General features: G+C 49.3%; 1 protein-coding gene across 1 annotated transcript in view; it reads left to right on the top strand.

Moving 5' to 3' along the window:
- The window catches only part of LOC101546896 (two pore channel protein 2-like), a 43,630-nt gene that overhangs the window by 14,597 nt on the left and 4,672 nt on the right, over positions 1-24,361 (top strand). The window contains exons 4-16 of the mRNA XM_055121655.1: positions 941-1,069; positions 3,800-3,916; positions 3,993-4,111; positions 4,273-4,374; positions 5,777-5,903; positions 8,050-8,251; positions 12,742-12,886; positions 15,252-15,437; positions 17,164-17,228; positions 19,366-19,453; positions 19,796-19,865; positions 21,492-21,711; positions 21,814-21,904. Of these exons, the coding sequence (XP_054977630.1) occupies positions 941-1,069; positions 3,800-3,916; positions 3,993-4,111; positions 4,273-4,374; positions 5,777-5,903; positions 8,050-8,251; positions 12,742-12,886; positions 15,252-15,437; positions 17,164-17,228; positions 19,366-19,453; positions 19,796-19,865; positions 21,492-21,711; positions 21,814-21,904 (1,661 nt within the window). The remainder of the gene's footprint in view (positions 1-940; positions 1,070-3,799; positions 3,917-3,992; positions 4,112-4,272; positions 4,375-5,776; positions 5,904-8,049; positions 8,252-12,741; positions 12,887-15,251; positions 15,438-17,163; positions 17,229-19,365; positions 19,454-19,795; positions 19,866-21,491; positions 21,712-21,813; positions 21,905-24,361) is intronic.

Here is a 24,361-nt window from a genome sequence, read left to right as displayed (position 1 = left end):
GAACAAGCTTTTATCATCTGACAAAAAGCCTCAGTGACTTAGGCTTCTCCCAGCGGGTGTGTGTATTTAGGAGCAAGGACTCCAAGTGCAAACACCACTAGCCTTTGTTTGCATGGCACTTGCCAATGCATAGACCATCCGATGCCTCTGCCCCAAGTCAGCACAGGATAACTTGACAGAAAGGAGTGTGCCGACTGGGGCACCAGCCCGTGCTGGGCATAGGATCAGGCTCATTGTGGCATGTATCAGTGAAGCCTTTGAGTCGAAATCCTATCAGCCAGTGACTGTCTACTGGAGACTGGGGAGAAGCAGCAGAAGGGACCATTCACATACAGCCTGGGAAGGAGAAAATGCAGCTTTGGGGGGGGGGGTCAGTTTCCATTTAGGGAAACCTGACCTATAGATGTCTCTTTTGATTCTGAGTGCAAGGAGTCTGAGTTTATAGAAAGGGCCTTTCCTTGATATTCTGGGTCCTCTGCCTGCTTATCCTTCTCTTCCCAACAGACCCTGCCAGTATGTGCCATGGAGTTGCTGGCTTGGGGGGGAAGGTTGCCTTTTGGAAGGAAGAAACCATGCCAGGGGCTGGAGCAGTAGTACAGCGGATAGGGTGTTTGCCTTACACATGGCTGACCCGGGATCCCCCACATCTCATATGGTTCCCCGCCCCTCCCAGCTCAAGTGCCCGAGCACCACCAGGAGTGATTCCTGAATGCAGAGTCAGAAGTAACCCCTGAACATTGCCATTTTTGTTCACAACACCAAAAAAAATAATGAAATGAAATGAAATAAGAAACCATGCCATCCAGTCAAGGAGTTGTCTGTAACTTGCAGTAAAATTAAAGACCATCACTGATTCTCATGGGGCCCATCGGGAAGGCAGGGACCAAGTGGCACCAGTGTGCTGTGTGGCAGACACCCAGTGTCTGTGTTCTGCTTGCAGGCCACCTCCATGGTGGAAGTGCTCTGTCTCACTGCATTCTTCGGGAGGCTCTTACACTTTGCCAAGGTCACATCGCCAAAGGTCTTCTGGAAGGACACCAAGAACATCTGCATCCTGGTCACCATCGCGGTGAGTGCTGCCCCGAGTCTGGCCAAAGGGGCCTGTGGCCAAAGGCAGCAACAGAGGGGAAAGGGAGCCTCCACTGGAGTTGGTCCAAGGAACATCGGCAACCGTGGCCGAGCAGGTACCACCAGCACTGCAGACGGCATGTCACAGCAGAAGAGCAAATAGGGCCAGGGAGAACAGTGTAAATATTTCATTGGATTATTTTTTGGTTTGGGGGAGCCATATCTGGTGGTGTGTAGGAACTCCTGGCTCTGTGCCTGAGGGGTGGGGGGGGTGTCACTTCTCCCCTGAGTCCTCAGACATCCGATCTCAGGGGTCCACTTCGATCTCAGGGGACCACGGGCTCTGCTGGAGATAGAAAGGACAATGTGAATTTCTTTGCTTGTTTTAGGGCCACCCTCAGTGGCACTCAGGCCTTAATCCTGGCTCTGTGCTTGGTCGGCTTTCCTGGTGGGGCTCGGTGACCTTATACACTATCTGCAGGGGGCCAGCTTTGGGAAGCTGCTGGGGGCACCCAAGAGTGCAAACAGCAGCTGATATGTCTGGCCCCAGGCTCAATGTCTGACCCTAGTTCCTTCCAGTGTCCAACCCCAGGGCTCTATCTCTGACCCTGGTTCCTTCCAGCATTTGGTCCTGGGGTCAGTATCTGACCACCCGCTTCCCTTCCAAGTGTTGGCCCGGAAGTCCGTCTCAGCTGCTGCCCTTCCAGCTGTCTGTGCTTTCCCTGGCGTGTTTCAGGCTATGTGGGAGCTCCAGAGACCCTGTGGGTGATGGTGGGGGGTGGGCCAGTGGCGCTGTGGTGGGGGCGTCCCTCTGACTCTCGTCTCTGACCCTGCTGTGCTGGCTGTTTCCACATCTGGGTTGTAGCTTGCTCCCGTGGGCCCGCCTTACCCACTGCTCCCGTGCCTCCCTTTCCTGTGCTCTTTCCTGAGAGCATGCCTCTTCTCCTCAGACCTCCTGCACAAGTTGCCCTGCACCCCAGTTCCCTCTCCTCGTCCTTGGACCATGGGCCCATCGCTTGGTCTCTGTTGTGGGTGCTGTCTCTGTGCTAGGCTCATCTGCTCACCAGATGAGGTCCGGGGACCTGAACTCTGTTTCTCAGGACCTTGGTAGATGCTACTCATCAGTGTTTTTCCCTCCCCATTCACTCTTCTCCCATTACTAACGAAGCTTTTGTGTGACTGAGGGGTGGGTGGGGGCACACCTGGTGGTGTTCAGGGCTTGCTCCTGACTCTGCTCAGGGATCACACCTGGTGGGGCTCAGAGGGACCATATGCAGTGATGGGGATAGAGCAGGGGTTGGTCACATGTTACCTCAGCTCCTGGCCCACTGTATTGTCTCTCCAGCCCTGTCTGGTGGGCTTCTTTTGCCTGAACTGTCCATGGGCTCTTGTGTCCTTTGCTCTAAATATTTGTTCTCACTCTCCCCTACGTGTCTGCTGAATCCTCAGAATCCGCAGGGTTCCTGTCCCTCTCTTACTTTCAGAAACATCTTCACCTTCTATGATTAAAAGCGTCATTTGCCAATATCACGTACAAGGTAAATGAACCCTTTTGTAATTCCATCCTTGGCACCCTATGTGATCCCCCAAATTCTAACAGGATCCCCCAAATTCTAACAGGAGTTAGGAGTGATCCCTGAGCACAGCTGGGTATGGCCCCCAAACAACAGCAATAACAATAACAAAATCTTAAAAACAAAACAAAACAACCAAATAAATAGCTCTCACAGGCTTGCTCCGTCTGGGCTGCCAAACAAACTTCATTAGTTTGGCTTCAGTCCTGTGCTCAATGTCCTGTCCTTCCCTTTCCACACCTGTCTGTGTGCACGGCTTTCTTCACTCACTCCTGGGGGACCATGTGTGGTGCTGAGGATGGAACCTGGGTCAACCATGTGCAAGGAAAAACTGCCTTAACACTGGTCTCTCGGGCTGTGGCTTGTTTTTCTAGAATATACTGGGTTCTTTGCCTTGTCTTCAAGGGGTCACCAACCTGACATTAATAACAAGCTAGTAGGAATTTCTGTATTTCTTTTTTTCTTACCTCTCTGGAGAGGTTAGATGGAATCTCCTTCAATGTTCTTCATGCCTCCACTCCTTTTCCTCTGAGAACTGTTTGAGAGTCTCCAGGGTCTAGGGAATAGACGTGCAAATCAAAGAATTACAGGTCATACATAATAAACTTCATCCAAAATGAATTTTTCATTACCCCCCACGTTTGGCTCCATGATCCCAGGTGGGGTCATGGCCTGCAGGTTTAGAAGCTAGCGGCTCTACAGCCACTTACCAGTTTTTCTGTCTAGTTGAAGATACAGTGAAGGACTTGGTCTGGGAGTACCACATAGCCAGGACTCCCTCCGAGGCGAGGTAGAGCTCTGCTGGAGTTCTACTTCCAGCTGCATCCCTCTTAGCTGTGTGACCAGGGCCTGTACGCTCACCCTCTCTGTGCCTCAAGAATCTCCTTGGGAATCATGCTTCCACTTCGGGGTGTGATGAGATTAGACTGGACTCTTGTCGAAACAAATAATTTTTTTTATACTCCACAGCTCGTAGTGGACACACACACAGCAGCTTCTCTGTGTGTCAGAGTTATAAAATGAATCGGGCTACTGGGGAAACGTTTCTCATATAACAGGTTGAGAACCTCTTGGGTCAGTAGGTTCAGACACGCCCGAGATTCCAGGCTCTCCCTGGGCAGAGCGGCACTGACATGGCCCTCCTGTGTGCCTTACAGCTGACCCTGGTGGACCTGATTATCTACGGATCCTTGGAAGCCGTCAACATCCACAGCATCCGCTGGTCCAGGGCCCTGAGGCCTGTCTTCCTGATTAACTGTCCTGACAGTCGCCAGGTGAGGACTCTGGCCCTTTGCTTTGGCAGAAGGTCCTGGGGCTTCTGGCGCATACAAAGGACCCGTGTCTTCACAGATCCGCAGAGCTTTCCGAAGCATCCGGAAGACGCTGCCCGACATCCTTTATGTCTTCCTCTTGTTCATGTTCAGTATGCTCATCTTCTCCTTGATGGCCTTGAAGCTGTTTGGGGACCGGTAAGCTCCCTGTCGTGCACGTTTCTGTGTCCAGGGCCCAGGACTCCCCTGCCTGACCCTGTGCCCAGACCCTCTCCTTGTTTGGACATGCCAGGAGGGCTCTCGGAAGGCTGGAACCACAGTTTCATTTGTGTGTATGTGTGTGTTTGGTTCCTCTCCAGGGGCCTTAAGACGAGGGAGGGATCGCACTACTTTACCAACATCCTGGAGATCGCCTTTGAGCTCTACGTGCTGGTCACCACTGCCAATAGCCCGGATGTGATGTAGGTGCCACCCACCTCACCTTTGAGGGCTGCCATTCACTTGAGTTCATTTTGGGCAAACCAGCTGTTTTCTACTGCGAGTAAGCAGGGTTGAGAGAGGGGAAGGAGCAATGTTCTGCTTAATCTTTTTTATGGTGAATTTATTTATTTTTATTTTTTTGGTTTCTTTTTTTTTGTGGGGGGGCACATCTGGTGATGCTCAGGGGTTACTCCTGGCTCTGCGCTCAGGAATTACTCCTGGTGGGGCTCCCTATGGGATGCCTAGGATCCTACCTGGGGTGGCTGTGTGTAGGGCAAACGCCCTTCCCACTATACTATTGCCGCTGTACTATCTCTAGACCCCTTTTCTGCTTAATTTTGTCCATTGTAACATTGTTGAAGAACACAGAGGCACTCACAACAGCCCAGCTCCTCTAGCCAGAAGAGCCAGCGATGCAGACCAGGGGCATCATGCAGAGACAGAGTGTCTGAGGTGGTAGGGTTGCTCCCCAGCCTAAGTAAAGTAAAATAGGATAATTTTTACTTATGTTTTTAAACTTTAAATACCATGAGTCATAGAGTTGTTCCTAATGCAGTTATTTCAGGGGTGCATAAAGTGTTCCAACAGTCTCACCAGCATTGTGACTTTCCCTCCACCAACGTCCCCAGTTTCTCACCCATCAAGCCTGTTTCCTTAGTAGCACTGTAGCACTGCTGTTCATCAATTTGCTCGAACAGGCACCATTAACGTCTCCATTGTGAGACTTGTTGCTACTGTTTTTGGCATATCGAATATGACACGGGTAGCTTGCCAGGCTCTGCTGTGTGAGCGGGATACTCTCGATAGCTTGCCGGGCTCTCCGAGAGGGGTGGAGTAATCGAACCTGGGTAGGCCGCATGCAAGGCAAATGCCCTACCCACTGTGCTATCACTCCAGCCCACTTCCTTGGTATGGAAAAAATAATTTGTTTTATATTTCTTATTACAACAAACATCTCATAATGACGTTCTTAAAGCCATTGCCTGAGGATTGGTTTTCTGAGCTGTTAGATGCTAGTTGACCCTTCTGGGTTATTGTCTTCACTCATTGAGCTTCTACACAAATTTCCCATCTAATTTGCTGTGCTCCTACTGGGCGGTCAGTACTGTGAAATTATGAGGTGCCTCCCCCAATCCCGAAAAGGCTACAAAAATTTCATCCTGGAGACCAGGCTTTCCTCAGATAATTCAGTGGCAGCAAGATTAGCCCAGAATAAATCTTTAAAAACATAAAGCAACAGGAGAGAGACAGCTTTCCTAATGTCTTCATTTGCAACTCCTTCGCAGCCAGATTTCTATTCTGGGATTTTCTTTGAGTCTTAAATGTATGCACTGTGGACCTAAGACATGGAAAGCCGTGACACTTAGCTTTTCTTTCCGCTAGGATGCCTGCCTATGATGCCAACTGGTGGTACTCACTGTACTTTATCACCTACATCATCATCAACACCTACATCTTCATGTCCGTCTTTCTGGCTGTGGTCTACAACAACTACAGGAAGCACTTAAAGGTAATCCGTGAGAGTGGGGTCAGGGTGGGGGACAGGTGCCTGCATGGGGGTAGTGTCTGGGAGACTACCAAGTGCATCTGACAGGTCTCTGAAAATGTCCTTTTGCTTTCTGGGTCTGTGGACATGCTTGCTGCCTTGTTCTCTTCTGCTGGTCAGTAAAGCTCTGAGCCATGTGTACACCAGCGTCTTTGCTTTTCTCCTTGCTTTCATTTCATCACACAGATGGTGGTTCCTTGAGATATTTCTCTAATTACTCTTTGCAGGAGAGGAAAGTTGGTCCTAAATCTTACCCAGGCTTTCCAGGTCCCTGACCTTTCCTGACATAAAAGAATATCCAGAAGGAGACAGATAATGAAAACTGTACAAATGCGTGCCACAGGCCTGGGGAGATTCTCAGAACTTCTGGTTTCTTCTCTTGCTCCCAGCCCTGGCCCTGGTCCCCCTCCCCCATGGAACCAGCCACCAGTTTCCACTCCCCAGTCCTCCCCATTTCTCCCAGGTCTGGAAAATTCCAGCAGATGTGGGGTGGGGAAGGATGTGGACTCTTCAGCCTGGAATCTCCCGGGATGCCTCAGCCCCGCCCCTGCCCTGGGACGTCCCCGTTTGGAGTATCTTTTGTATTGTGCAATTTACTTCACAAAGAGATGTTTCTTCCTAGGATAAATTTCCTTATGGACAAACCTAGCTTTGGGCCTTTGACCCTTTTGGTCCTGTTGCTTGCAGGAGAGATGGCCCCTATCAGACGCAGTGGGGTTCCTTGGGTGGTTTAGGTGAAGCGGGGAAGAGAGAGGTGGAGACCTCGAGAAAGGCGTCTACTGCTTCCCTCTTTCCCCACCTCAGTCACCCGGGAAGAGCCTGGAAAATCTAGGACTGACGGGAGTCTGTTCTGAGCCTTCCTATGGTGCAGATCTCACATCTCACCAGCCCTGGAAGGCCATTGTCAAACGCACCTGGGTCCCACTGGGTCTTCCTGGCTTGGGAAATGGTCCCCAACACCTAATTTCTTTGGGAGCTGTGGAACTTGGAATGGAGTGAAGAATCACTCTTTGCAGGAAAGGAAAGTCGGTCCTAAGTCTTCCCCAGACTTTGTAGGTCTGTGACCGTTCCTCACCTAAAAGAGTATCAGGAAGGAGGCAGATAGTGAAGGCTCTGTACCTGGTAACTCCAGCTGGCCTTTGTCTTCCCTCTGGACAAGAGGAGGATGACCCCAGGATCCTGGCCTCTCTCTTTCACTGCAGGGCAGAACCATGGTGGTCCCTTGCTGCCTCCGCATCAGTGGTCTTTATACTCCCTAAACTTGTGTCCACACTGATGACAGAGATAATTCAGCCCTCCAGAATGTTCAGTGTGGCCAAGTAACCAGTGAGGAGGTGATTCTGATACTGTCCGTTGTTGTAACCAGAGAAATGGCAGTGCAGCAATCCCCTCCTTTTGTTTCTTTATTTTAATTTTGTTTGGGGCCACTTCCAATGGGGTAGTCTGCAGTGCTCGTGGGCCATCAGGGCCACACTCCGTACTGAGGGGGGGCCCCCGTAGTGCTGGGAATTGAAACCAGGACCTTGCACTGAGAAGGCAAATGCTCTGCCACTGAAAGGCACATCCCCCCACCTTCACAACCTGGTTCCTCCTTCTGGAAGAATCACAGCAGGGCAGATGGTGGCTCTAGGCAGCCTCCGGCTTCTCTTCCCCAGTGCCTCTCCATCTGGTTTGGATTCTAATGGCTAATCTGTTCTCTCTCTCTCTCTCTCTCTCTCTGACTTTCTCTCTCTCTCATTCTCTCTCTCTCTCTTTCTTGCTCTCTCTCTCTCTCACTCCTGTGTCGCCCTCCCACCCAGTCAGTGGCAGAGCTTGATTCCTTCTTTTCTGGAATGCTCCCCTCGGGCAGAGCCGAGTCTGGTCTGCGCACTGCTGCTCTCTCTCACTGCTGCCTCTGCTCTGGGTAAGCTCAGATGGGGCTGAGTTGGGTGGAGCTGGGAGGGACCCACGTTTAGTGGAGCCTGCAGCACTTTCTTTCTGACTCTTTCAAGACTTTGCAATGTCAGGGGACCAAGATGAGGTTTCTCTGAATCAACCACAATTCTGTTGCGTGCGTGCTTGCGTGTATGTGTGTGTGTGTGTGTGTGTGTGTGTGTGTGTGTATTTCAAGAATGAGCTTCGCACACTGGCCTTCCTGAAGCGCCACAAGATGTTGGAGGCGTTCAGCATTCTGAGAGTCCACGTGGGTGCGGAATTCGTGGTTCCCGAGGCTCGCTGGAGGCAGCTGGTCAAGCTTGTGGCACCCGACACCAGCAGCTCCCACCTGGAATTGCTTCTCCAGATCTGTGATGAAGGCCAGAAGGGATATGTGGGTAAGGACCCCCCCCCCCCCCGACCTTCCTCTTCTCTGAATGTCCTAAAAAAGAGTGTGGACTGGGGAAAATGCTCTGAAAGGAACAGAGAGGGGCTGCCTAGCTGGGGGCAGCTGTGGCTAGTTGCAGGCCTTGCATACACCTGACTCCAGGTTGATCCCTGGCACCACAGAGTCGCCACACATCATCATGTACACCCTAGAAGTCTCCGTGCACTGCCTGGGTGGCCTAGGTAACTCCCAGTGCTGTGCCCCAAGCTGCTCTACATCCTCGGGCCTTCGAATTGAACCAGGGTCCTCCTGGTTGGCCACAATGCACAATCTGGGGCCTCTCCTGTGCTCTAGAATTGCTGGGACGGTGCCCCCCCTTACCCCAAAGAGAAAAGCATCGATGAGGAGAGTGACTGATTTCTGGCAGGACACTGGCAGGGCAGGGATTGATGTGTTCTCTTGTCTTGTGAGTTTTCCCTGGGGGCTCCAGTTGTCCCACACCCCATTCTGTGCATGTTAGCACCAAAGGTGTGCCTCAGTTGTCCCAATCAGAGTGAACAAGGGGGATTGCACCCTGTAGGGGAGGGTGGCCCACTCTTGCACCCCAGGCTGCATGAACAGGTTCTACCTATCTTCCCCCCTGAGCTGGAATAAGGGGTTGACAAATGACGAGATGGATTCAAATGATTCCTAACATAACATTATACATGTTTTAGGTCTCTATTCAGAAGTTTGCTGATGTTTTTCTGTGACCAAAAAGTAATGTGCTAAAATTTGGCTTGGGTACAGTTTGCTTCATTCTATGTCGGATTGCAGGAGCATATCGATGGCATTGTCAGAACTTACCGTACTGGCTTTTCATGTTCTTGAATATACTTGTAGCAAATTAAAATATATGTGGGTCCCCCCTGTTGGCCACAATACAGTGGGGCCAGGGGCTTCTGTGCTGTGAGGGGATTTTCCTGTGTACAGGGTCACCCTAAAACCCTAGCCTAGGCTGGGAGATAGTTGAGGTGACAAGTTGATAGTGGATAGTTGAGGCAAGCACATTTCCAGCATGCTTGAAGCCCTGGCACCACATGCCCGACCTAGCATTGTAGGGTGGAGTCCTGGTGGTCCTGTGCACAGCTAAGCAGGCAGAGCAGCGCTGAGAGAGCCCCTATGGGGGAAGAAGAGAAGAAAAAGGTCCTGGCGTTCTGCATCTGGGACTCTGTGTACAGGAGGTCAACCAAAGAAGAAGGGATAAGCCACATTTAAATGAATGTCTACATTCCATTCAGATATGAAAGTGAAAGTTTTAAGTAGCTAGATTTCTGTGCTGGGTTTGATAGCTGCCATTACTAATGGTACTTACCATCTGTGAGGTGTTGAGGAGAATCCAAGGTTTAAAATCAGACAGTGTAAAGCCTGTTACATGATTCTAGCCTATGTATAGTTTATGGGTGGCTGATGGCAAAGCCCAACCCACAGGAGAAGGGAGGCTGGGACATTCCATTCTTTTGGTCTCTTTGGAGGCAAAAACATTTTTATTTTGTGCAAACCCTGGGTAAAATCAAGTAAAAGATATGACTATCCATTTTTAACCCTAAATTGCCAAACAGCGTAACATCGGTTTCCTTTAATGGCTTTTTCCCCTTTTATTGTATGTTTGTCTGGTTGGTTAGTTTGAGGAAGCACTTACCAGTGCTCAGGGATTATTCTTGGCTCTGTGCTCAGGGATCATTCCTGGCAGGGCTCAGGAGACCAAATGGGGTGCCTGGAATTGAACTCAGGTTGGCTGACTGCAAGGCATGTGCCTTAACCTCAGTGCTATATCTCCAATTCTAATTTTCAGGTTTTTTTTAATATTTTTTAATTAGGTAGAAATACTAATGATGTTAAGAATATTAGAATTCCTCGTTCCCGGGCTGGAGCCATAGCACAGCGGGTATCGCGTTTTCCTTGCACGCGGCCGACCCAGGTTCGATTCCCAGCATTCCATATGGTCTCCTGAGCACCATGAGGGCTGATTCCTGAGTGCAGAGCCAGGAGTAACCCCTGTGTATCGCCAGGTGTGACCCAAAAAGAAACAACAACAACAACAACAACAAAAGAGTTTCTCATTCCCGTGTGTGTGTGTGTGTTCATGTATGTGGTTTTGTTGTGGTTAAACTCTATGACAAAGAATCACAGGCCAACAATATCATTGAGTAATACTTCAAATGTCAGAAATTAATAACTAAAACTTTCAGGTCTTCAAACAAATTAGGGTATAAAAGTGCCATTCAAGTGAATATTTTATTCTTGTCTATAACTTATACTCATGGGGGCCAGACTTTGTAAGTTAGTCTTTTACTTAAAGATGTTATCGAGACATCTCTGTCAAGAAGATAATTTTAAGGCCATATCACATGACAAATTTTTGTTTTAGTAATTTTGGGAAGAAGGTGGGAGCTCTTCTAACAAGCAATCTGTGCTTGGTACAGGTGAGGGGTGGCAGTGCTGCTGGCATTTTCATTTTTCCCTTTATCAGCTGTTATGAGCTTTTGCAGCTCACTGGAATTCTGTGAGTACCAAATTGTTTAATTGAAAAGACAAAGTAACCATGACGGAGGCCAGAATTATGAACAGAGAATGTGGAACTGGCGGCATGTTCTACAAGGCTTAGCTGACTGGACCATAGAACAAAGAGGGCCCTCTGCATAATGGCGTATATAAAAAGTGCTATTGGAACCTTGGCATTTCTTTGCCACTGTTAATGGAAATGTTTAAATTTGCAAACATCCATCCAATCTGATAGCTTCCTCTGTTTCCAGGAATTGCCCACCTGGCTCTGAAATTGTGCATGTCCCGCTGGTCTGCATATGTGTACTTGGGCACATTAGGTTTCCAGAGGGCACATGCCTTTCTTAGGATGGCAAAGGTGCGTGTTGCCTCATGGAAGATGGCAGGGAAGCATGTGGATCCTCCAGTATGGCCAATTTTGTAATTGGCCAGCTAGACTGGATTAGCTTAGCAAAAGACTGGGTTAGCTTAGCAGCTGACCTGGCCACTTTCCCTGCATCACACCAATGAGTGTACATAGGTATAGGAAATTCATGCATAAGAAGGTTTGGGAACCAGATCAGTGGTCCACATCCACCTGCCTCACGGCATACTTAATATGTAGTGGCAGATATACACAGAGCAGAGGCTTGCCTGGTATCCCAGATATCCTGCAGAAATATGGTGTGTAAATATGGTAACCTACAAAAGGCACATTCTACTTGGATTGAGGATGATGAACATACTGTGAATTTGAGTAAGTCTTTGAGAGCTGAGTTAAGAGGCAGATCAGAGGGTAGGATGAAAGTGAAAGCGTGGCAGTTGTACCTACCTTGGTGATTGTGTGGTGAGGAAGGAAACACTTTTTCTTCAAGACTGGAAGGATAAAGTCAACATTGACATCAGCTGATGATAAGAAACACATTTTAGAAAATATGTGGAGAAAGAGACCTCTTGTACACTATTGATGGAAATGTGAATTGGTGCCCCCATTATAGAAAGAGTATGAAGAGTCCTGGAACTATTACAAATAGAAATTCCAAGGCTAGAGAGAAGAGAAAGTTAAGGCTCTTGTCTTGCACCCTGCCTACACTAGTTTAATCCCTGTCACTGCTTATGGTCCCATAGATACAACCAGGAGTCACTCCTGACTCTCTCCCACCCCCCAAAAAATTATATTTGATCTGGTTATTTTACTTGTGGGTGTTTATCTCAAGGACTATAAAATATTAATCTGAAGAGATTAATGCACCTTGTACTGAGTGACTATTTACAATAGTCAAGAGTTGGAACCAATCTTAATATGTAGTGGCAGATGCCTGGATAGAGAAGTTGCAGAATACATACATAATGAATACAACTTGGTAATAAGAAAAGAAAAATCCTGCCAGTTGCAATCATAAAGAGGGATTGAGAGGAGTCAGCTGGAGAAATAAAAACACTATATGATTTCCCTTATACTTGCTACATAAAGAAAATCAATGAAAGAGCCCAGTAAGATACGATTTAGCCTTCAGATCATGAAACCAAGTTAGTGGTTGCCAAGAGGAAAGAGGAATAAATCAGAGAAAAGGGAACAATTGAATGTGAAGGAGGGAATTGGACTCTTAGTGGGAAGCACAATACATGAATAGGTGATATACAGATATTTAGAATGATGCACACCAGAAAGTACCATCATGTTCTACTGCAGTGTTATTTCATAATGTATGGAAAAGCAACAATGGCTCCTGTGAGGAAGAAATCAGAGTGAATGGCATTGACATTGACAAATCAGCACAACCTCATGCTTGCAGACTGAGGGTCTGCGTGAAGCTGGGTGGGCCACTCAGCCCCTCCATATCCTTAGCCATGCCCCTTCACTCTCAGGCTCACCCATGACATGCAGACACAAGCATCTGTGATAACTTGACTTTGTCCTTTGGGCCTTCGTGTCATGCACGAACCTTGGGGCCATGCATCTTGGTGTTGTTGCAGACAAAATGAACTTTGTCCGTCTGGCTGATCTCCTCAACATCCAGGTGATCACCATCAGCATCAGGGCACACCCACTGGAAACCTGGATTCCCCGGGTATACCAGTCATCTGCAAGCCTCTGGATCCAGAAGATGGTTCGGCACAGGCAAGTGGGATGGGACTAATTTTCTGCCAGGTTGCTTTTAAAAACAGAAGAATCCAGTTACACCATTGGAACTGAATGTGTTTCATTCATTGAAGGGATACACCAACCCTCTCCTCACTGTTTTTGGTGTTTCTTAGTGAGGCAATGAAAGGGTTCTGGGCAACTTATACTAGACCTTAGACAACAGAAAAGGTTTCTACAGTATGTTTCCTTCTGTGATGTTCTCAAATATCCTCCAGGAACAGAGCTTAGACCTGTTCCCTGAGCCAAAGAAGTTGAACACTCTGAATTCCAGAGCTTAAAGCCCCATTGTAGTTAATAGAGGTTTTGTTACCAGTTTTTGTATACATATTTTATTTTCATAAACGTAGTTCACAATAGTTCATTACAGATAATATTCAAACACCAATCCCACCACTGAGCAACTTCCCACCAGAAAAAGAGGGAAGTGTGTGAAGGTTGTTGTATTTCATCCTGGAGCCATTTAAACCCGGATATAAGAGAATACAAGCAAGGATGTTGAAACCAAACAAATGAGTGCTACTTTTGATAAGTAGGTGAGAGAGAGTGTGAGAGGTCATACAGCCACAAATGCGGCCACATGCTCCAGGACCTTCTGCGGCACTCTCTTCCAGGAGCTTTAGTTTATAGTCTCTGGGTCTTGGCTGTTGATGAGATTGCATGGGGTTGGGGGCAGTTTGTGGGTGTGACTGTCAAGCTATTGGAAAACTGGAGAGCTGGGGGAAGGAGGCCCTATTCCTATCCAAGCTTGCTTGGCGATGTCAGTCACAGGTCCCGCATACCTGGGTTTTTCTACCGGTCCACTCTCTTTTTTTTTTTGCTTTTTTTTTTTGGGGTCACACCCAGCGATGCTCAGGGGTCACTCCTGGCTTTGCACTCAGGAATTACTCCTGGCAGTGCTTGGGGGACCATATGGGATGCCGGGGATTGAACCCAGGTCGGCCGCATGCAAGGCAAACGCCCTACCCGCTGTGCTATCACTCCGGCCCCTACCGGTCCACTCTTGAGTGAGGTTCATCCCTTCTTGGGTGAGGCTCGTCCCCTCTTGGGTAGTTTTGTTAAATATGACCCTGTGACTCTTTAAAATGTATGATAATAATGAGAGCAGAGTGGTTGCCAAGAAGAAAGGATTGGACTGTTACTGTACCATTATGCAGGTTGACTTAATTGTTTTACTTTCAAGCTGATGATTTTCATAGAGTCACTTTTGCTTGGAAGTTTTTAATTATGTGAGACCATAATACACCTCTCTTGAGGGGCTCAGTATCTTGTTTTCTTTGAATTTTTGATGTTTTACACAAGAGGGTGATTCGGGAGTTGTTAAAAATAACTCAACCTATGATGTAGGCAAACATTCCTTTTAGCTGCCCATAGTTTATCAGTAGGGTTCTTCGTTGTTGTGGCTCCTTCCTGCAGATTCCGGTTACAGATGTGCTTCATGCGTAGCCATACATGGAATTCAGAGCTGGACCTTTAGTTTAGTGGTGGAATAGTGAGTTAGAGCCCATTGTCTGTCTTCCTCACACACACACAGGATTCTGTGGAGCACAAGTGACAGGGCCTTAAAGCACTAACCCAGGCTGTCAGACATTTTCCCCACTCATTTTCACCCCAGCGTTGGGTGAGGAAGATGAACATACCAATCTCTGGGTAGCTTGGGTGTATCAAAGATGAAAAGGTTTCAGAGACTCTCTTGGTTGAGGAGGTTAGTTTTCTAGGAATAGGTTTCAGAACTGTAGAGTTCCTGTGCCACCCCTAAGCCTCCTTGTCCCTTGCCCCTCAGTTTTGCTTAAGCCCTTGAAGGGGGACTTGGGAAAAACCACAGCTCTCTTGCCCTGGGGAGAAGGGCTGCCACAGCTAAAGGGACGCAGGTGTTTTCCCACACCCTCACCTTTCTTCATATGAGGAGAGTGTGCGTGTGTGAGAGTGTGAGTGAGCATGAGAATATGTGTGTAGAGCATTATGCGTGTGTATGAGTGTGTGTATGAGTATGAATGATGAGAGTGTGAGAATTTGTGTTTATGTGTGAGAGTGTTTGAGAATAAGAATGTGTGGGATTATGTGAGATTGAGGATAAGAGATTGACTGAATATGTATGCACAAGTGTGTATTTGTGAGAGTGAGAGTGGAAGTGTGCTTAACGATGAGTGTGTGAGAATTAGGGCCTGTTTTAAGAGTGAGAATGATAGTGTGTGTGTGTGTGGAGAGTGCCAGGGTGTTGGGGCAGGCGTTATCTCATATTCATTCACCCCAGAGCTGGGACACAAAATGGAGCTGTTAGGCTCTGAACATGTTCCTTGACTGAAATACCTGATGCCAGATCTCTTCTTTTCTCTCACCTCAGGGTTTTTGTCTGGGTGTATGACATCATCATTCTTATAAATGCCATATTCATTGCTCTGGATGAGAAAAATCCATTCATCTCCTACGCAGAATGGCTCTTCCTTGCTCTCTATGTGATTGAGATTCTCCTGAAACTCTACACGTACGAGCCCAGGGCCTACCTGGGAAGGAAGAAATTCTGGAATTGGTGAGCACATGTGGTCTCAGAGGGGCCAGAGACCCTGGGTGGGGAAGGGACTGGGTCTCCTCTCAGAGTTTGGGGCATACGTATGTGTGGTATTCCAAACCTCCCTCCCTCCCTCTTTCTTTCTCTCTTATTTCTTCCTCCCTCCTCCTTCTCATTCTCTCCCTCCCTCCTTCCCTCCCTCCCTCCTTCCCTCCCTCCCCTTCCTTCCTTCCTTCCTTCCTTCCTTCCTTCCTTCCTTCCTTCCTTCCTTCCTTCCTTCCTTCCTTTCTTTCTTTCTTTCTTTCTTTCTTTCTTTCTTTCTTTCTTTCTTTCTTTCTTTCTTTCTTTCTTTCTTTCTTCTCTCTCTCTCCCTCCCTCCCTCCCTCCTTCCCTCCCTCCCTCCTTCCCTCCCTCCCTCCCTCCTTCCTTCCTTCCTTCCTTCCTTCCTTCCTTCCTTCCTTCCTTCCTTCCTTTCTTTCTTTCTTTCTTTCTTTCTTTCTTTCTTTCTTTCTTTCTTTCTTTCTTTCTTTCTTTCTTTCTTTCTTTCTCTCTCTATCCCTCCCTCCCTCCTTCCCTCCCTCCCTCCTTCCCTCCCTCCCCTTCCTTCCTTCCTTCCTTCCTTCCTTCCTTCCTTCCTTCCTTCCTTCCTTCCTTCCTTCCTTCCTTCCTTTCTTTCTTTCTTTCTTTCTTTCTTTCTTTCTTTCTTTCTTTCTTTCTTTCTTTCTTTCTTTCTCTCTCTCTCTCTCCCTCCCTCCCTCCCTCCCTCCCTCCCTCCCTCCCTCCCTCCCTCCCTTCCTTCCCTGACTATGCTCAGGAATCACTCCTGGTGGGATCAGACATCTGTGGTGCGGGAATCTTTCCCACTGTCCTGAGGCATCTTAAAATGACAGAATCCTGGGGGGTGGGAGCCTCTGGCTCCATAAAAGTTGCTCCTTGGGATGTCTGTTTGAGCTCTCTGGTTAGAGCCAGAATCACAGTCCTGTATATCTTGGATCTGGACTGCCTCTTAGAACATCAGACCCAATGAGGCTCTGCCTCCCAAAGGCTCGCTAGCCTTCTCCAAAAGGTCAAGCCATACAAATTGGGCGTGTGCCTGCACCTCAGGGGCGGCTCACAAGCGCTTCCGTGGATAAATGGGATTCTTGTGGCATTCTCTTATCCAGGCCCCGCCTCCCCATTTTATATCTTTGCTCTCATGTTGCAGACTTACCCGTTCATCTCCGGTGTCCCTTAGCCAGGCATCGGGGTCCCAAAGGAATAGGCAGGCTTGAGCCAGTCAGGCCGAGCTGGATGTGTGTGGACCCTGTTCTCACCCCAGGAAACGCTCTAGGCTGGGCATGTGGCTGAAGGAGATTGATTTGGTTTGTCTTATGCTTTGACCTCATTATCAGGAAGAAAAGCAACTATGTGATGATTTTTTTCTTGAACCAAAATATTACAGTGCACCTAGTGAAACCAGGGTTGTGTTCTGGGTGTTCTAGGCCAGTGATTTGGAAGACAGCGAGTCTGTGAATGAACTTGTTGCCAAAGTCCCCTTGAGTTGAGTCGCTCACAGGTGCGGCCCAGGAAGGCTCACTGGAGCCCTCAGAGATTGTCCTGTCCTGTGATCTAACTTGATGGAAGCTCCTTTTACGTGGGGAGCACAGCTTGCCTGGACACCGCAGTGCAGGTTTGCTCGCACCAGCTGTGTCCAGCACTGGACAGGCCTCTCTCCCGAGTCCCTGCTGACGTGCTTCTGTGCCGGCAGGTTTGACACGCTGATCATCGTCGCTGCGCTGCTGGCCACCGTGGCCAACACCTTCATTCAGTCAGGTGAGCGCCTGTGTAAACACACACAAAAGGATGGGAGAGGGGGGGTGGGCACCGTACTGGGTACAGGGCAGCGGCACTCTATCTCTCCTGCTGCCCGTGTTCGGTAGTCTCCAGCTGCTTCCCCCACCCCGGGGAGGTTGATGGCGATGATGAGGCAGGCAAAGGAAGGAACGAAGCCAGGCTGGTTGGTCTCAGTTGCAGTTTATTCCATTCCCATCTCCATTCTCCTCTGATTCTCCTCCTGCTTCTCCCTCCCCCATCCTACTTCATTCTCCTTCTCCTCTGGATCTGGATGTGGATCTAGCTCCTCCAGATCTGGCACTGGGACTCCCCACAGCCCACTCTCACAGCCTAGTTAAATCCCCAAGCATGAGGGGTTGGGGCTTACACGTAGGTGTGGTCATAATCAATAGAGGTAAAATTCTTTTCCTCAGGGGATGCTTCTTCTAGGACAGATTCTCTTTCAGCAGGACACCCGCCCAAGAGCGGAATCCCATGGGTGTGTTTCTCCTCTCCTTGTCCAACTAACATATAAGTATTCATAATATTAATTATTTTGTATGGACACAGCAAGAGATGCATTAAGCTTATGGAATTGCTCTCCTGGGGTCGTCTCAATCTCAGACTACAGTGCTCAGGCTGGATTAGTCTTTCCTATCCCTAGCAGGGTCCTAGTCTCGTCGTTGCTTTTGGATCATGATATGACATGTCCATGACCAAGCTCTTAACATGTAGTTAAGCAGTAGGCACTTTGGCCAGGCCCATCTCGATGCTAGGGTAGCACATAACTCACCGCTTGCCCTGGGTCCGTCCCGTCCCTCGTCGGGACCCTGCTTTTGGGGGTGCTAGGAGCTGAGGGCAACGGAGGCTTAAGTCGAGAAAGCCTTAATAATATTTGAGTGAATAATATTTGAAGCCAATTAAATCCCATGTTACCAAAGCATATTAACAACTGTCTTTCTTTGTCCATACAAAAAGGACATTGCTTTAAAGTAAACGATTCAAAAGACACGAGGAAAGGAGCAAAGCAATATTAACTTACAATACAAGTTCACTGTCCTAGGAAGGTCTGACCTTACAAATTAACAGAGTCTGATTAGGGGAAAAGCTGATTAACTAGTTGGGGAAGGGAGCATAGAAGTGATTACGGATAGACAAAGGAATGGAAGTGACTCGGGAGCACCTTGATGGGCATGACCAATGTATCTAAGATCCTTGTGGCAAGGGGAACAGGACATACCAATGTTGTCTAGAATTGTTTAGAGATTATTACCAGATAGGCCTAAACTCTTTGTGGCAAGGGAGAAAGGACAAACCAATGATACCCTACAAGCCCTGCCTCCCCCTGTTGACCCCACATGCCTGCTGCATCTCCACTGGCAGCGTCCAGGTCAGAGGGGTGCAGGGGATAAGTGGCAATGGTTTGTGTGCCCGGAAGGAAGGCAGATGGATGGGGATTTAGCTATTAGCTGACGGGCCACCCACCCGTGCCCATCACACCGAATACAACCCGTCCCCCAGTGCCGCTGCTTTGTTGATGACAGTGAGGAGAAAAAAAGCCCCCGATGAGAGAGACTGCCTCTGCCGCTGACACTGATGGGGCAGGAAGGCCCGAGGACTTGTCTCACTCCCTCTCTGTTGCATTGAGCAATCACAGTTGTTTCCACAAACCCACGTTAGGCCTCAAGACCCTCTCGTCACCACTTCTCCTCACTGACCCTTGCACTCACATCTCTGACCTCAGTCCCTCCTGGGCCGCCAGCCAGGCTCCATCCCTGGAAGCCCCCTGCAGCAGCTCCTGCCACCTCTCTTCCCTCTGGCCTCCTCCGGCGACCACAGGGCACACACCTCCCAGTTTGGGCTGCACCTGGGCGAGGGTGTGGGGGAGGCGCTACCAAAGTGGGCCTGCAGCGTGGGGAAAGGGTGGGCTTTAGTCTCCGCTGGCACCCACTGTTCCTTAGCTGGGGGGCTGACTCAGCTTCCTTCTGCAGGGAGGGGCGTTGCGGGGAGACACTCACAGAAGCCCCCACCCCCCAGCGCATTGTCCTCCAGCTCCCGAAGAGAAGCTGCATCTTTCCCAGGTGCTCGGCGTCTCAGAGCCTCCTGGCAGGGCCCGTGACTCTGTTCTTTTATCTAGCCAGAAAATACAACAGCCAGCAGATCCTGGACATCGTCCTGATACTGAGGGTCCTTCGTCTCCTGAGGGTCATTGTCAGCATTCAGAGGTGAGCAGGAAGCACTGGGGCGTGGCCGGGCCTGGTCGGAACCTCCGACCTCATGGAGATGCTTAGGCTCAGGGGTTCTCCTGGCTCATCCCTGGGACCTGTTCCTCAACCCGATGGGCCAACCTGAGTGACTCAGGCCAGCCCTTCTTAAATCCCCCAGCCCCCCTCCACAGAGGGATCTGTGTTCTGTAGTTTTCTGAGATGACAGTGGTGCACAGTGAGGTGACAGTGGGAGGTTAAGTAACTCCCCCTAAGGCTCCCAGCTGGAAAGAAGCAGAACTGATATGCAACCCTGGGAGTCCCACCACCTCCACTTTGCCTCTTGAATTCTGTATGTTTTAGATTCCGGGTTATCGTGACCACCTTGATTAACATTGGACCCACGATGCTGACTTTTGGGGGACTCGTCTCGGTAAGTAGCTGCTCAGATGACACGTGAGGAGAGTGGTGAGATGTTCACTCTTAGTAGCTCTCAGTGATGCTGATTAGGGGTTGTTGATAAGTAAATGAGAAGCACTGGTCTCTAGCCCTTCTTAGACATAACAGGCTTCTAGAAAGACCGGGCACCTGTCAGTCAGAGGGCATTGGTTGCTGTCCTCAACACCCAACACCAGAGGGTTCAACCCTCTTCAGTTCTTTAGCACCTTGAAGAGTGTCTTGGCAGTGGCCTCTGACACTCCCCCTCCCTACCTCTGAGAGGACACACAGTCTTTTTTGTTTGGTGGGACATGGGGATGCACACCCAGCAATTCTCAGGGGTAAGTCCTAAGGCTCTGTGCTTAGGAATTATCCCTGGCAGTGCTCGAGGACCATATGGGATGCTGGGGCTTGAACTCCAGGTGACTGTGTGCAAGGCAAATGCCCTACCTGCTGTACTATCTAACTGTCCCCTGGCAGCACACATTCTAACCTTCCTACCTTCGGTTATTCACAGCTGAGAATCTTTTGACCATCTGTTTTCTTTTTAAATACATGGTTCATAGTTTCAGTCCATTATTCTTTTTTATAGATTTTTTTTGGAGGGGCTGGAATCACATAAGACAATGCTCAGGCGTTACTCCTTGCTCTGTAGCACTCTAGGCTCATGAATTACTCCTGGCAGTATTAGAGGACCATATGGGATGTCAGGGATCAAACCTGGTTGGCTGAGTGTAAGGCAAAGCCTTACAGACGCCCTTTCTCGCTGTCTATCCCTATCAAACGCCCAGTACTATCTGGCTCACAGTCCATTATTCTATTGGTTTTATTTTTACATGATTTGCATGATTTTCCTATTAGGAAAAAAGGACTTGGTAAATTGTATGAATTCCTTTGCCTTTTCCATCATTTGTTTTCTATTACTTTTTTTTCTACATAAAGATTTGTGGGTTAGAGAGAGAGTCTAGAGGTTAAGACATGTAACTTGCACTTGACTGACTCTGGTTTGATATTGGGCCCAACATAAGGTTTCTCTGAGTCCTGTCAGGAGTGATCCCTGAGCACAGAGCCAGCAGTATTTCCTGAGCACCACTGGGTGTGACCCCAAAAACAAACAAAATGGATTTGTAGTGGTTGTTGGCCATACATTTTTAGAGTTGCTTTGGTTGATCTTATACTTTATAGTCTTTAGCTTTTGTGTCAGGCACGTGTATCTTTTCCAGTTTTCCTGTAAGGTTTCTATATAGTGAACTCTTTGCTCACTTTGGGATTTCTTTTGCTAGGGGGCCCAGAGCCAATGCTACTGATTGTTCCCCCAGAAATAGATAGTGAAGCGTTTAGCCCACTGACTTGTAGCTTCCTTCTCCCTTTTGTGAGTGAAGCCTGGGAGTGTTGCAGGTGTGACTCTGCTGGTGATGTTCTCCACCTCCCTACAGAGGGGCCCCCCGCTGGCCCCTCTGCACCCTCAACCCAATGGTGCTGGAACTGTGACTGGGGAGGACACCCCCCTTCCCCACTCCAGAGTAGCTGCCCTTAGTGCTGGTCAGTGTGTCATGGGTCTGGCCTGTGCCCCTGTCCTCCCCCACAACCGGGTATCCTCTGACCGGCGCTGCCCACCTAGGTGGTATACTACGTGTTCGCCATCATCGGAATGGAGATGTTCCATGGCAAAGTTCGCTTCTTGGGCCCCAACCTCACCATCCCTGGGGCTCTGCTGTGCGGGAACCCGGCGCTGAAGGACTCAGAGTTCGCCCGCAATGGCTACTGCAAGAACAACTTCAATGACCTTGCCACAGCCCTCGTCACGCTCCTGGAGCTCACGGTGGTCAACCAGTGGCACAGTATCCTTTCCCAGGGTGCGAGTGGGCAGGGGAACACTCCACAGGGCGGCATCTGGCTTGGGCCACCCTGTCCTTCCTGGCACGGCTTCCTTAGCTGCCTAGTCCTCGCCGATGGCTTTGCCCGCGTGACCCACCAGGCAGCCAGACTCTACTTCATCGGCTTCCATGTCGTGGTCGTCATCCTGATTGTCAAGTGAGTTCCCTCCTGCCACTTGGCACCTCTGTCTCTCACCTCCTGAGTCCAAGGTGGAGGGGTGCGAGTTTCCAAGAAAGACACGGTAGCGCACGGGACTCAAGCATTCAGTGGCCGAGAACCATTCCCCTGGTTGTCCCATGGCGATGGATGGACGAAGGACCGGGGTAACAGGGAAACTGGGAATCTAGGCCTCAGGCTTGTTGGTAATCAGTTTATTTCTTTCTCCTTCCCAGCATAGTTCTGTCTCTCCCTCACAGCACAATCACAATCAGTAGTTTTGGTCATAATCCCAGTCATCATAGTCCCATCCATCATCTTAATCTCCTCGTAGATCTCAAAGTCCTCTTCTAGCCCTTCTCTTTCTAGTAGTCTCATTCCCTCCTCCCCTTATAGCATAGTTATGTAGAAATCATGAAGGGTGGGGGTACACACAGGTGAGGTTGAACACTGTCGTAACAACAAACAGAGAGGTAAAGCCACTCCCTCAGGAGTACTCCTAGGGGATTAACTCAAGGACAGAATCTCAACTGAGTGTTCAGCACTCCAGAGTATTAGGAGATTCGCTCAAGGGCAGGATTCCGTCTCTGGTGTATTGCTTTGTCCTTCCCATATGAGTAACCCATTTAAACAATCATAGTAAATTTACTTCTTATAATATTTCTAGTCATTTTCTATGAACATAATAAGGGATTTATTAAGCTTAATGGGTGACTCTTCCTAGGGACATCTTGCTATATATTCTAGACCATAGTCCTCAGTCCAGGTTAGTCTTTCCTAAGAGCAGCAGGGTCCTTATTTAGTTACTTCTTTTGGGGTCATGATAGAGTTTGTCTCATGACCAGGCTCTTAACTTATTATACTTATGGTGCTTTACTTATCCCCTTCCCATGCCAGGGTAGCTTACAGCTTGCCCTCAGTCCATCCAGTCCCTTCACTGGGACCCTCCTTTTGGGGGTATTAGGAAGTAAGGGCAACTGAGGTCTAAGTCAGGTAAATATGATGGATGCTCAGGAGTAAATATTATTTGGAGTCAATTAATTCTCATGTTACAAAGCATAGCATGAACTGTCTTCCTGTGTCTATACAAAAAGGACATTGCTAAACCATGCAAATGACATAATGGAAAGAAAAGCAATACAGGATTTTTAGTGCTTGATGGAATTGGGTGTGCATCAGGGGGCAACAGGGGCACTGTTGTGGGAGTAACTCAATAAACCTAAGCTCCCTGAGGAAGGAAAGGATAACCCAATGTTATCCAACAGATCTGCCCGCGCCTTGAGGGGCCTCAGCTTTGTCCACACAGGCGTGTGGCATTGGGTCTTGTAGGTGCTGCACACAGCAAGACCTGAGGGGGTAGGAGGAGGATTCTGCGGTCCTGGCAGGTCTCCCATCTCTCTGCCCCCCTCACTCGGCTGCATCACTAGGGGCACCCTGGGAATAGCTGCCTCCACCCACTAAGTGTACCCCCCCTTCCTCACTGCATTCTGAGATCCCTGGAGAGCCCAGGTGGTTCCCTGCGTCCTGTTCATGGTCTGTCCCAGGTGGAGGGGCCTGTGACCCCTCCTCAAGTACTCGCCATGGCTCCAGGCCACCTTGCTCCCGCTCCTGGAGCCATGGGCACCACTGGAACTGCTGTGACATCTTGTCACTGCCAGGGGTGGGTTCCTTCCAGCTTAGGGATTTTTTCTGTGTGTGGTGGAAGGGTGGGCCATGCATGCCCGGCTGTGCTCCGGGACTGCTCCTGGCTCTGTGCTCGGGGGTCCCTCCCAGCAGTGCCAGGAATAGAATGGGGATCACCTTAGCCCCTGTGCCTCTTTCCAGCCCCCACTGGGAATCTGACTCTTGCTCTTGCTTCTCCCGGGTCCTAAGTTCGAGGCTCTGCAGCCCAGGCTGGCTCCCTCCCAGAATCTGGGTCCTGCAGTTCTGGGGTGACAGCCCAGCCCCGCAGCCTTCCCCAGGGCTGCTTTTGCCATCCGGTACTCAACGTGTTCTGGTTGAGGGAGTGCCGGAAGGGAGCCCCTGGGCAGCCCCAGTCACACGGTCTGCCTGCTGTAGCCTGAAGGGGCCACAGAGATGGGACATGGGGGAAAGTGTCCCCAGAGGGTCTCAAAGAGGCGGTGCAAGTGCCACACAGGCCAAGCAGCAGAGATGCCCCTGCTCCTCTCCTCTGGTTGTGTGTGTGTGTGTGTGTGTGTGTGAGAGAGAGAGAGAGAGAGAGAGAGCGAGAGAGAGCATGTGTGCTCATATGTGTGGATGTATGGGCACATGTGGGAGTATGTGTATGTGTGTGTGATGTGTGTGCATGTGTGCATGAGTGTGAATGTGTGGTATGTGTGTACATGCATGTGTGTGAGCGTGCCTGTGTGCCTATCTGTGTAAGCATGCACATCTGTGTGCATGTGTGTGTGCTTATCTGTGTGTGTGTGTCCGTGTGTGTCCATGTGTGTGTGTGTG

Source organism: Sorex araneus, chromosome X, assembly GCF_027595985.1.
Source record: "Sorex araneus isolate mSorAra2 chromosome X, mSorAra2.pri, whole genome shotgun sequence".
Lineage (NCBI taxonomy): Eukaryota > Metazoa > Chordata > Mammalia > Eulipotyphla > Soricidae > Sorex > Sorex araneus.
Note: the sequence above shows the minus strand (reverse complement) of the source record. Positions and strands in the feature narration are given on the sequence as shown.